Source organism: Argopecten irradians, chromosome 7 (genome assembly GCF_041381155.1).
Source record: "Argopecten irradians isolate NY chromosome 7, Ai_NY, whole genome shotgun sequence".
Lineage (NCBI taxonomy): Eukaryota > Metazoa > Mollusca > Bivalvia > Pectinida > Pectinidae > Argopecten > Argopecten irradians.
In genome coordinates, this window is record NC_091140.1 from 6,011,175 (window position 1) to 6,024,129 (window position 12,955).

Consider the following 12,955-nt stretch of genomic DNA (forward strand, 5'->3'; position numbering starts at 1 on the left):
ATTTGTAACTGTTGTTTCCATGGTGATATCATAAGAGACTATTTGTTTGCTCATTACTACAGTAGTCTATTGCCCCATCGTCTCTATCTAATCGACCTGGCCGATAATTGGCCGTTTTGTAATTGTTATTACCTGGTACGCAAGGTAAATCGAAATCGACTTGACTTTTTAGTGCAGTAGGTCGATACAGAATTTACTGCTGATTAGTAAAGACAGGGGTAATGTTCAAATAATGTGTTTACTGAGTTATAACATCGGTACACACATAGTAAAACGGACCACAGACTGTGTTTATAGTAAGTCTAACGGGTAAACTTCCACTACTAATTAGGAAAACAATACTACATAATAAAGTATATATCTTACCTTCTGTATTTGTGTTTGGGATCACTCTGTTATTTGGTATCCAGATGATGATGTTTGTTATAGACTACATTTTCTCAACGATACATCTGATGGGAAGAGGGACAGTTGTTTGCCTGAAGAATCAAACTGCCAATATTGTTTTCCTTTTTTGTCTTGTAAATTTTTATTCAACGTATGAAATATGTATGTTTCACCTCCCCTTTTTATTTAAAAGTCTTGATTATCTTCAACGGTATGAAATATGTATGTTTCACCTCCCCTTTTTATTTAAAAGTCTTGATTATCTTCAACGGTATGAAATATGTATGTTTCACCTCCCCTTTTTATTTAAAAGTCTTGATTATCTTCAACGGTATGAAATATGTATGTTTCACCTCCCCTTTTTATTTAAAAGTCTTGATTATCTTCAACGGTATGAAATATGTATGTTTCACCTCCCCTTTTTATTTAAAAGTCTTGATTATCTTCAACGGTATGAAATATGTATGTTTCACCTCCCCTTTTTATTTAAAAGTCTTGATTATCTTCAACGGTATGAAATATGTATGTTTCACCTCCCCTTTTTATATAAAAAGTCTTGATTATATTCAACGGTATGAAATATGTATGTTTCACCTCCCCTTTTTATATAAAAAGTCTTGATTATCCTCAACGCTTCAACAGCAAGGTAAAACATGTCTTCATTCCTTTTCTCGCTTTTAAAAGTATTGGTTATCTCCAGTGACACAGTTAATGACATTTTTCTTTCTACACTCGTGAGAAAATACTTTGAATATATCAAAAGACACATTAAGATATATTTAGCATCTTTTTGTTTGTTTGAAATGTATTGGTCTTGAATATGCTTGCGACACTGTAAAATATTTTATTTCAATTCGCAGTTGAAAAGTCATGATTATCTTTAAGACATAGTAAATTTTGACGCCTATTTTCAATTGAAAAAATCTTTTGGGTTATCGAATACACATTTCCTTGAATAAATCCTTTTGGTTTCAGATTAACATCAGTACCGAGGTGAAGACCATCTTGAGCCTACCGTCAGAGGAACGAACCCCTGAACAGATACAAACGGTAATCATCTCTGACGTCACGCTTTCTTATATTAAATTAGTTTAGTGTTCGAGACAATATTTTGAATATTTACGCATGGAAAACTAAATTTAGTAGAATCGGTATTTAAACATATAAGTGAACACCTGAGCCGCCATTTATAGGCAAAACAAATAAATAAAATAATATGCTTTTTAGCTGTTAATTTCCGATATATTCATAAGTTTTGTTTCAAAATAGAAATATTTTGATAATACTCACTTGATGATTGAAGATGAATGACCATATATGATATATTTTCATGTATCTCCTCAACTTCCATAGACAAACATTGTCTTTGTGTGTAATAAAAAATGTGTATATGACAACAATATCAACATCTACAACGATAATGTCACAAAACATATTTACAGTAAAAAAGAAATTAAAACACACACTACGAAATACTGATTAAAATACGTATCTGGAATCAATCTTTGCAAAAGAAGTGTATTTAAACATTGTTTTTGAAGTAAATTAATATTGGTTGGCTTTTGATGAACTAATTATAAAAATGCAACTGAAAAAAGCCCTCGCCAGGACAACAGTAAGACACAATTGATAATCTATTGTTTACAGACTACAATGCGTTCTATAAAACCGTTATAGTACTGAGGAGACTCCTTTGTATATCTATTTCGTTTATATTTCTCGTTTTTGAATTCACTTAGAGGTAACATTATGATGTCAAAGTTCTTTATTTTTGTGCTCTCACATCACTGAAGCGATTTCTAAATGTACCATTCAACTGCCGGCCTTTCCGTACATAACGCTATTGCTTTATGATTAAAGTTTATTCATTTACGTAAGTAGTATCGGGATTGCCATTTTACCATTACACTACATTGAACCGTTAATATATTGTTTTACAAAGCGATTGATTTTATGTCAAAGATAATTTTTTATGGATGAACAGACAAAGGAAGTGTTATCACTTTAGTTATGTGCAGGACATGTAATTTAGAATAAGTGTACCAAGGACATCATCCAGCTCCTATGATACTAGTAGTGACAGTTCAAACCAGCCATTGCAGACATTGTTACCTGGGGACCTTTATATTTAATATCCTGAATGGTTACGTAATGGAAATGTACCCTACCGTTTCCACAAATTGTTTGAATCTACGTTTTATATGAGACAAGTAACCATTGACGTTAGCTCAGCTAAACCCAATCAATAATATAACGTTAATTTTAGTATAAATAATCTGCTCACCAGTACAATAATATACATTGATATATGATTTAATCATTGCTTTTGTTTTCTATCATTCGTTACACTCACAATCTCAATAAAAAATTCACTGGCTGTACCAAATATAACATCATTACAGTTATTGAGGGTATTACGACAGTGATAGTAACCCTCGAATATCAAGGATGTCAAACGTTTGATAACAGAACCAATTTGATGTACTACAGTATAGTAATTAAGCATAACTAATTACTACTAACTACTTCAAAATTGCGTTGTTATCTTCCCCCAAAAACTCATTGTTCTCTCTCCCTACCATTGTCCTACTTTTTTTTAAAATCCATAACCCTTTTTTCCAAATATGAAAGAAAATAAATAAATAAACAATGAAAATAAAAATAGTTAAAAATAAAATAAAATAATGATACGTTAGAACCTACAAAAAAGAGCTCTTCATCCCCCCCCCCCCCCCCCCCCCCCCCCAAAAAAAAAAAAAAAAAAGAAAAAAAGAACAAACAGACAAAACGATAATTCTGCTTTATCGATACAAATCACAACCGGGAGGTTGAAAAGGGGAATTCATGGCAACACTATAATCGGCAAGTTAAAACAATAATTTGATGAGCGCTTGAACGTTAAATAGTGTGCAGCATGTTAATTTCGTAGGTAGGGAATACAGAAATGTAATTAACCAGAAATGAAAAGTAGAGAACTAAGATATAGAGATCATTACGTTTATCACACATCTCAGTTGTAGGTACTTTCAGACTACTTTAATATACACGTATCATAATTAGGATGGTGTGTGTTACAGGCGATGTTAGATGTCGTCTAAGACTACTTTAATACACACGTAACATAATTAGGATGGTGTGTGTTACAGGCGATGTTAGATGTCGTTTAAGACTACTTTAATATACACGTATCATAATTAGGATGGTGTGTGTTACAGGCGATGTTAGATGTCGTTTAAGACTACTTTAATACACACGTAACATAATTACGATGGTGTGTCTTACAGGCGATGTTCGGGCTACAGAGTCTCCGATCCTTCGCTGAGTATCCACTTCACATGCAGGAGAAACTAGCCAAGGTTGCCTGGTTTGAAGTGTAAGTCACTTACTGTTTCAAACTGATTAACTTATCATATCTCTGTATTTACGTAAACATTTTCTAAGTGTAACCTCTTTTACTCAAGTCTGTTATATAGGCCTGTTGCTACCACAGACTGGGAAATTCTCAAAAACTTTTTCTCTATACCCAACCCCAAGCTCAATTACATTTTATAGTGGGGAAATAATCCATTCCATTAATCGTCTTTCATACTATTTTCCAGCTAAACTTAACTGCTTTCACTTGATAATGAATTTTACGAAAAATAAAAAATTTGCGAATTTTCTAAAAATCCCAATATTATGTTATATAGAGGCTTACTATACCCTGATGTCCAGAAAGAGTTGTTTCCTCTGCACTCAGATCAGTTCTTGACATTCTTACTATACCCTGATGTCCAGAAAGAGTTGTTTCCTCTGCACTCAGATCAGTTCTTGACATTCTTACTATACCCTGATGTCCAGAAAGAGTTGTTTCCTCTGTACTCAGATCAGTTCTTGACATTCTTACTATACCCTGATGTCCAGAAAGAGTTGTTTCCTCTGTACTCAGATCAGTTCTTGACATTCTTACTATACCCTGATGTCCAGAAAGAGTTGTTTCCTCTGTACTCAGATCAGTTCTTGACATTCTTACTATACCCTGATGTCCAGAAAGAGTTGTTTCCTCTGTACTCAGATCAGTTCTTGACATTCTTACTATACCCTGATGTCCAGAAAGAGTTGTTTCCTCTGTACTCAGATCAGTTCTTGACATTCTTACTATACCCTGATGTCCAGAAAGAGTTGTTTCCTCTGTACTCAGATCAGTTCTTGACATTCTTACTATACCCTGATGTCCAGAAAGAGTTGTTTCCTCTGTACTCAGATCAGTTCTTGACATTCTTACTATACCCTGATGTCCAGAAAGAGTTGTTTCCTCTGTACTCAGACCAGTTCTTGACACTTCTTACTATACCCTAATGTCCAGAAAGAGTTGTTTCCTCTGTATCTCAGATTAGTTCTTGACATTCTTACTATACCCTGATGTCCAGAAAGAGTTGTTTCCTCTGTACTCAGATTAGTTCTTGACATTCTTACTATACCCTGATGTCCAGAAAGAGTTGTTTCCTCTGTACTCAGATCAGTTCTTGACATTCTTACTATACCCTGATGTCCAGAAAGAGTTGTTTCCTCTGTACTCAGATTAGTTCTTGACATTCTTACTATACCCTGATGTCCAGAAAGAGTTGTTTCCTCTGTACTCAGATCAGTTCTTGACATTTTCTTACTATACCCTGATGTCCAGAAAGAGTTGTTTCCTCTGTACTCAGATCAGTTCTTGACATTCTTACTATACCCTGATGTCCAGAAAGAGTTGTTTCCTCTGTACTCAGATTTGTTCTTGACATTCTTACTATACCCTGATGTCCAGAAAGAGTTGTTTCCTCTGTACTCAGATTAGTTCTTGACATTCTTACTATACCCTGATGTCCAGAAAGAGTTGTTTCCTCTGTACTCAGATTAGTTCTTGACATTCTTACTATACCCTGATGTCCAGAAAGAGTTGTTTCCTCTGTACTCAGATCAGTTCTCGACATTCTTACTATACCTTATGTCCAGAAAGAGTTGTTTCCTCTGTACTCAGATGACATTCTTACTATACCCTGATGTCCAGAAAGAGTTGTTTCCTTGTACTCAGATCAGTTCTTGACATTCTTACTATACCTGATGTCCAGAAAGTGTTGTTTCCTCTGTTACTCAGATTAGTTCTTGACATTCTTACTATACCCTGATGTCCAGAAAGAGTTGTTTCCTCTGTACTCAGATTTGTTCTTGACATTCTTACTATACCCTGATGTCCAGAAAGAGTTGTTTCCTCTGTACTCAGATCAGTTCTTGACATTCTTACTATACCCTGATGTCCAGAAAGAGTTGTTTCCTCTGTACTCAGATTTGTTCTTGACATTCCTTACTATACCCTGATGTCCAGAAAGAGTTGTTTCCTCTGTACTCAGATCAGTTCTCGACATTCTTACTATACCCTGATGTCCAGAAAGAGTTGTTTCCTCTGTACTCAGACCAGTTCTTGACATTCTTACTATACCCTGATGTCCAGAAAGAGTTGTTTCCTCTGTACTCAGACCAGTTCTTGACATTCTTACTATACCCTGATGTCCAGAAAGAGTTGTTTCCTCTGTACTCAGACCTGTTCTTGACATTCTTACTATACCCTGATGTCCAGAAAGAGTTGTTTCCTCTGTACTCAGACATGTTCTTGACATTCTTACTATACCCTGATGTCCAGAAAGAGTTGTTTCCTCTGTACTCCGACCAGTTCTTAACATTCCTCACTGGTTATGTATAATTTACTCTAATTCCAGTGTTCCCGCTAAACGGATCATAATCCGACAAGGCCACTTCGCTGAGAACTTTTATTTCATTTTATCTGGTCAAGGTACGTATATCGACACTATATATTGGTGTTAGACAATTAAACTAATCTTTAACAACTCCAGGTTCACCTAACAATAAGTTGTTTGTCACTGTTGACGATACACGATATGTTAACCAACATACAAACAAAGTATTGCTCAGCTTTTGTATCTTTCTGTTATTCATTTGATGCTATTTTGTCTCTTGTATTAAACGCTCTGCTTTGTTTCCAGCTGTTGTAACGCTACTGTTACGAAATCCAAAAACCGGTGCTTCCTTCGTCAAGACAGCTACGATAATGAGGAGGGGTATGAGTTTTGGGGTAAGTCGGCATGACATATGGATCAATTGATTAAGGATTTGAGATAGGTCGGTATGGTATTGGATAAATTTATTAGGTTTTTAGGATAATGCGGCATGATGTTTGGGTAATTAATAAGGAATGAGTTTTTGGGGTAAGGCAGTTTGGGTTTTTGGATAATGATTATTTTACACATGCACATGTTTTTGGTTTAAAATGTGTATTGTATGTGTTAAAAGAAAACCAAAGACGTATAAACTGAAAAAAACCCGAATAACTCTTGTCATGTCCTGCCATATCGTACTCTTGTTTAATTCTTTCAAAATTTAAACCTTGTTATATCCTGACATTTTGAACTAATGTAGCTTCATTCATTACAGAAGTTATCGCTGACCTATTTCTCTTGTTATATCCTTTCTGTGGATTAATTAAGCTTTGACTCATTACCGGAGTTATATATGACCTATCTCTCTTGTTATATCCTTTCTGTAGACTAATTTAGTTTTGACTCATTACAGGAGTTGTATCTGACCTATCTCTCTTGTTATAACCTTTCTGTAGACTAATTTAGCTTTGACTCATTACCGGAGTTATCGCTGACCTATCTCTCTTGTTATATCCTTTCTGTAGACTAATTTAGCTTTGACTCATTACCGGAGTTAGATCTGATCTATCTCTCTTGTTATATCCTTTCTGTAGACGTATTTAGCTTTGACTCATTACCGGAGTTAGATCTGATCTATCTCTCTTGTTATACCTTTTCTGTAAACTAATTTAGCTGTGAACCATTGTAGAAGTTATCCCTGGCCTATCTCTCTCATTTTTTACCCTTTCTGTAGACTAATTTAGCCGTGACTCATTACAGGAGTTATATCTGACCTATCTTACTTGTTACATCTTTTCTGTAGACCTATTTAGCTTTGACTGATTACAGGAGTTATTGCTGGACTATCTCTCTTGTTTTACCCTTTCTGTGGACTAGTTTAGCTTTTACTTATTACAGGAGTTAGCTTTGCTGCATCACTCTCGGCGTACGGCCACTGTCACCAGTCAGGGAGGCTGTCAACTTCTGACCATTGGCCGACAGGACTTCTTCGATATTTTCATGAGTGGTCAAGGTGACCAAATCCCAGAACATATCCGATTCGTCAGGTAGGACGTTATTTTATACAAAGCAGATTTACCTAATATGTATGTTGAAGTAAGACATTATGTCGTTTGATACGATTGGTTCCTACTTTTGGTGATTGTGACACATTTTGGTGGGAGTAAATGACGGTAGGAACACATGCTAGTGTAACTTATAGTACTAAAATCAAACCATTTGAATATCTCGAAGCTATGGTATTAACAGATAAGAGTTCAGATCGTAAAATAATCATTTGATGGGATAGACCTTGGTATTTCATATCGTTGTTGCTTGTTTTCGTATTTTGATATTAATGTAAATATAGGAATTTACGCGTGGGGGATTTACGCTAATTACGTGTAGGTCGCTTGATCGCGAAAAATTTGTACATTTATGAACTTTATTATTAAAAGTACAAAAGTGTATCTTTCGCACAAATAACAACACCATGAACGGTTTATGCACGCAAATCGCGAAAGTTGGCTCTCGCGAAAATATCCACGCTTACAGTAGTTTGAAATCAGTTTCCGTCGTGTTGTCTTTTATGGCGTATACGTTTATAACGTCATATCATTATAAAAAAAAGTGAAGTTTCATTGTATTCACCATACAGTTACCTCTTTACAAAACATTTCTAAGATACCAGTATTGGAGGATTTTTAGATGATTTACGCTATACGTTTACTAACCTAAACCTTGTACAATACATTTTGGTAGGTGATTTTATTTGAAAACGTTCTTTAATTCAACATCGCTTGAAACCATTTATGCATGTAATTTCACCATAAATATCCGTTAATCACGCATGCCTTAAGAATGAATGAAGAAATAAAAAGTTTATAATCTGTCACCACGAAATTTATGCCCTGTGTTATAACTCTATTAGAATGTAATCTTTGTAAAGAAATAAAAATTCGTTTGAGAAGGTTAATGCTGAGATCCTGATACGACAAACTTTATCAAAGTCGGGTTCCATCGTGAGTGGTATTATTGCTCAAACGACTTCAAATAGAAAGGTCATGAACGTAAAAGAAGACCCGTGTCAAACGTGAATACACGTCACATTACACAGTGTCAATCTAACGCAGTGGACATCTCCTAATCCCCGGAGAACATGTATTGTGTTGAACAGGAGCACAGACTGAGATCCAAAAAGATGATTTACTGACGAGGACACCTTGGTGATTTGTATTCAATGTAAGAGTGATTTGTCGATTTCTTTTCCGTATTAATTGAAATCTCCACAGGTTTGTTTCCCAGTTTACCCTGACAATCAGTGTGATATCTTATAATCTATAACGTAATCTCGTTTCCATAAAGGCTAACTGGATCGTAAGATGGGAAATATTTCTCAATGACAGTCCGTTCGTGAAATAATTTTAAATAAGTATAACAGCTAAGTGTGGGTTTCATTTAGAACGTCATTAAAGGACACTTTTATGTTGCTGTTGATTGTAACGAATGCGAACCTTAAGAAATGTATAAGACCTTTACAAAAATACCGGTGTGGTTTATTTAGGGTATTAATGCTGCGAAATGGTGTTTTAATTGCAGTATCTACTGTGAAATATAAGGTCAGAAATAATATCTCAGCTTGAAATTAACGGAGTAAGCCTTTTTATACGCGTTTATGGCATATGGTCAGCTGGAAATTTATTAGGAATAATATTGTAGAAGTCTATAATTAACTCGTCAGATAACATAATTTACTGCCACCTGTTCTCCCAATGTTAACACAAGTAACAGAAGATTCTTCAAACATGCTATTTCACAACCCTATGACATCCGCGATTAGATAATGATGTTATTGTAAAGAAAATAACGTAATATTTACAGTATGAGTCCATTTTTTTCAATGTTGCGGACCCATACACTGGCTATTGTGTCTGGTGTTTGGATTCTGCATTCTGCGTTTTGTGAAATTTCGTTTGGACAAATAGACGTTACACAACGAGTGGTTATTGGATATGGAATTTATTTCACAAGAGTGAGTTATGTTTTAAAAGATAAAAAAAACCCATAAGCTTTAGAGAGTGTCTTTTGTAACTTTTAAAAAATAAATTACAAGTGTGAAATAAATTCCGTATCCCGGAGTTGTGTGACCTGTTTCTATCACAATTAACTTATGTACACAAAGGCCAGAATAACATAACGTTTAATGGCGACATATGCAAATAAGGTGTAATGATATCTTCATAAGGAAATAGACACTCGTTTATATTCAGAAATCTTAATTGTATAAAGTATGTTTTCATGACAAAGAATTTTGAATATGAACAACTGTCCCACGCATTCCAACTACAATGTAAGTTACGAACTGAACGTTTTTTATTCCAATAATGAATTACTCAATGTTGAACTACATGCGAGCATGTTTACGTCAAAGTTATATCTACTTCCTGCCAAATAATCATGAAACCATTTCAACCAAGTTCAAGTCTGGGATATGTGCGCGTCAAATACCAAAAATACCGGGAGAGTTTTCGAACGGTTAGATATAAAACTGTTAAATACAATTATCAATTTTGAATTGATAGTGTATGCTACAAAGAAGACATCATGCATTCCGATGCCGTCACACATCAGATTTCAACACCGGTTTGTTTTGCACCACTCTGCAGCTAATGTAGTACAGCATTGTGCCATCATTCGATTATTGGTGACATTAATGATTTCATTGATTTGTGACGCAACATTGAGAGAAATCATTCAGGTCAAAGTTTAAAATATCGACCAATCAAATGTCCGGAAGGTCATATTCCACTAGAACATTCAAACCTCTCTGTAACTTCCACTGAAGAACACAAAAGACATGTCTGTAGATTAGTGTCCTTTATATATATATGTGTGTATGTGTTCTTTAGAGCAGGTTTGACTGTAATTTGGTTTCTGTATATCGTCTACTGTTGCAGCCACCGATAAACTATGTAGTTATGATGCCTTGCATGACAACACATACTGTATCTCCTACTGTCACCATTAACTATGACGACACATACTGTATCTCCTACTGTCACCATTAACCATGACAACACATACTGTATCTCCTACTGTCACCATTAACCATGACAACACATACTGTATCTCCTACTGTCACCATTAACCATGACAACACATACTGTATCTCCTACCTACCGTCACCATTAACCATGACAACACATACTGTATCTCCTACCGTCACCATTAACCATGACAACACATACTGTATCTCCTACTGTCACCAATAACCATGACAACACATACTGTATCTCCTACTGTCACTAATAACTATGACAACACATACTGTATCTCCCACCGTCACCATTAACCATGACGACACATACTGTATCTCCTACCTACCGTCACCATTAACCATGACAACACATACTGTATCTCCTACCGTCACCATTAACCATGACGACACATACTGTATCTCCTACTGTCACCATTAACTATGACAACACATACTGTATCTCCCCACCGTCACCATTAACCATGACGACACATACTGTATCTCCTACCTACCGTCACCATTAACCATGACAACACATACTGTATCCCCTACTGTCACCATTAACTATGACAACACATACTGTATCTCCTACTGTCACCATTAACTATGACAACACATACTGTATCTCCTACCGTCACCATTAACTATGACAACACATACTGTATCTCCTACCGTCACCATTAACCATGACAACACATACTGTATCTCCTACCGTCACCATTAACCATGACAACACATACTGTATCTCCTACTGTCACCATTAACCATGACAACACATACTGTATCTCCTACCGTCACCATTAACCATGACAACACATACTGTATCTCCTACCTACTGTCACCATTAACCATGACAACACATACTGTATCTCCTACTACTGTCACCATTAACCATGACAACACATACTGTATCTCCTACCGTCACCATTAACCATGACAACACATACTGTATCTCCTACTGTCACCATTAACCATGACAACACATACTGTATCTCCTACTGTCACCATTAACCATGACAACACATACTGTATCTCCTACTGTCACCATTAACCATGACAACACATACTGTATCTCCTACCTACTGTCACCATTAACCATGACAACACATACTGTATCTCCTACTGTCACCATTAACCATGACAACACATACTGTATCTCCTACTGTCACCATTAACTATGACAACACATACTGTATCTCCTACCGTCACCATTAACCATGACAACACATACTGTATCTCCTACTGTCACCATTAACCATGACAACACATACTGTATCTCCTACCGTCACCATTAACCATGCCAACACATACTGTATCTCCTACCGTCACCATTAACCATGACAACACATACTGTATCTCCTACCGTCACCATTAACCATGACAACACATACTGTATCTCCTACCGTCACCATTAATCATGACAACACATACTGTATCAACTACCGTCACCATTAACCATGCCAACACATACTGTATCTCCTACTGTCACCATTAACCATGACAACACATACTGTATCTCCTACCGTCACCATTAACCATGACAACATATACTGTATCTCCTACCGTCACCATTAACTATGACAACACATACTGTATCAACTACCGTCACCATTAACTATGACAACACATACTGTATCAACTACCGTCACCATTAACCATGACAACACTACTGTATATCCTACTGTCACCATTAACTATGACAGCACATACTGTATCTCCTACTGTCACCATTAACTATGACAACACATACTGTATCTCCTACCGTCACCATTAACCATGACAACACATACTGTATCTCCTACTGTCACCATTAACCATGACAACACATACTGTATCTCCTACTGTCACCATTAACTATGACAACACATACTGTATCTCCTACTGTCACCATTAACCATGACAACACATACTGTATCTCCTACCTACTGTCACCATTAACCATGACAACACATACTGTATCTCCTACTGTCACCATTAACTATGACAACACATACTGTATCTCCTACTGTCACCATTAACCATGACAACACATACTGTATCTCCTACCGTCACCATTAACTATGACAACACATACTGTATCAACTACCGTCACCATTAACCATGACGACACATACTGTATCTCCTACCGTCACCATTAACCATGACAACACATACTGTATCTCCTACTGTCACCATTAACCATGACAACACATACTGTATCTCCTACCGTCACCATTAACTATGTCAACACATACTGTATCTCCTACTGTCACCATTTACCATGACAACACATACTGTATCAACTACCGTCACCATTAACTATGACAACACATACTGTATCTCCTACTGTCACCATTAACCATGACAACACATACTG

General features: G+C 36.0%; 1 protein-coding gene across 3 annotated transcripts in view; it reads left to right on the forward strand.

The window, feature by feature from the left end:
- The window catches only part of LOC138327365 (cyclic nucleotide-binding domain-containing protein 2-like), a 46,636-nt gene that overhangs the window by 20,628 nt on the left and 13,053 nt on the right, over positions 1–12,955 (forward strand). For all 3 annotated transcript variants that reach the window (XM_069273409.1, XM_069273410.1, XM_069273408.1), the window contains 5 exons: positions 1,363–1,437; positions 3,672–3,760; positions 6,126–6,199; positions 6,411–6,499; positions 7,482–7,630. In XM_069273409.1, coding sequence (XP_069129510.1) covers positions 1,363–1,437; positions 3,672–3,760; positions 6,126–6,199; positions 6,411–6,499; positions 7,482–7,630 — 476 coding nt within the window. The remainder of the gene's footprint in view (positions 1–1,362; positions 1,438–3,671; positions 3,761–6,125; positions 6,200–6,410; positions 6,500–7,481; positions 7,631–12,955) is intronic.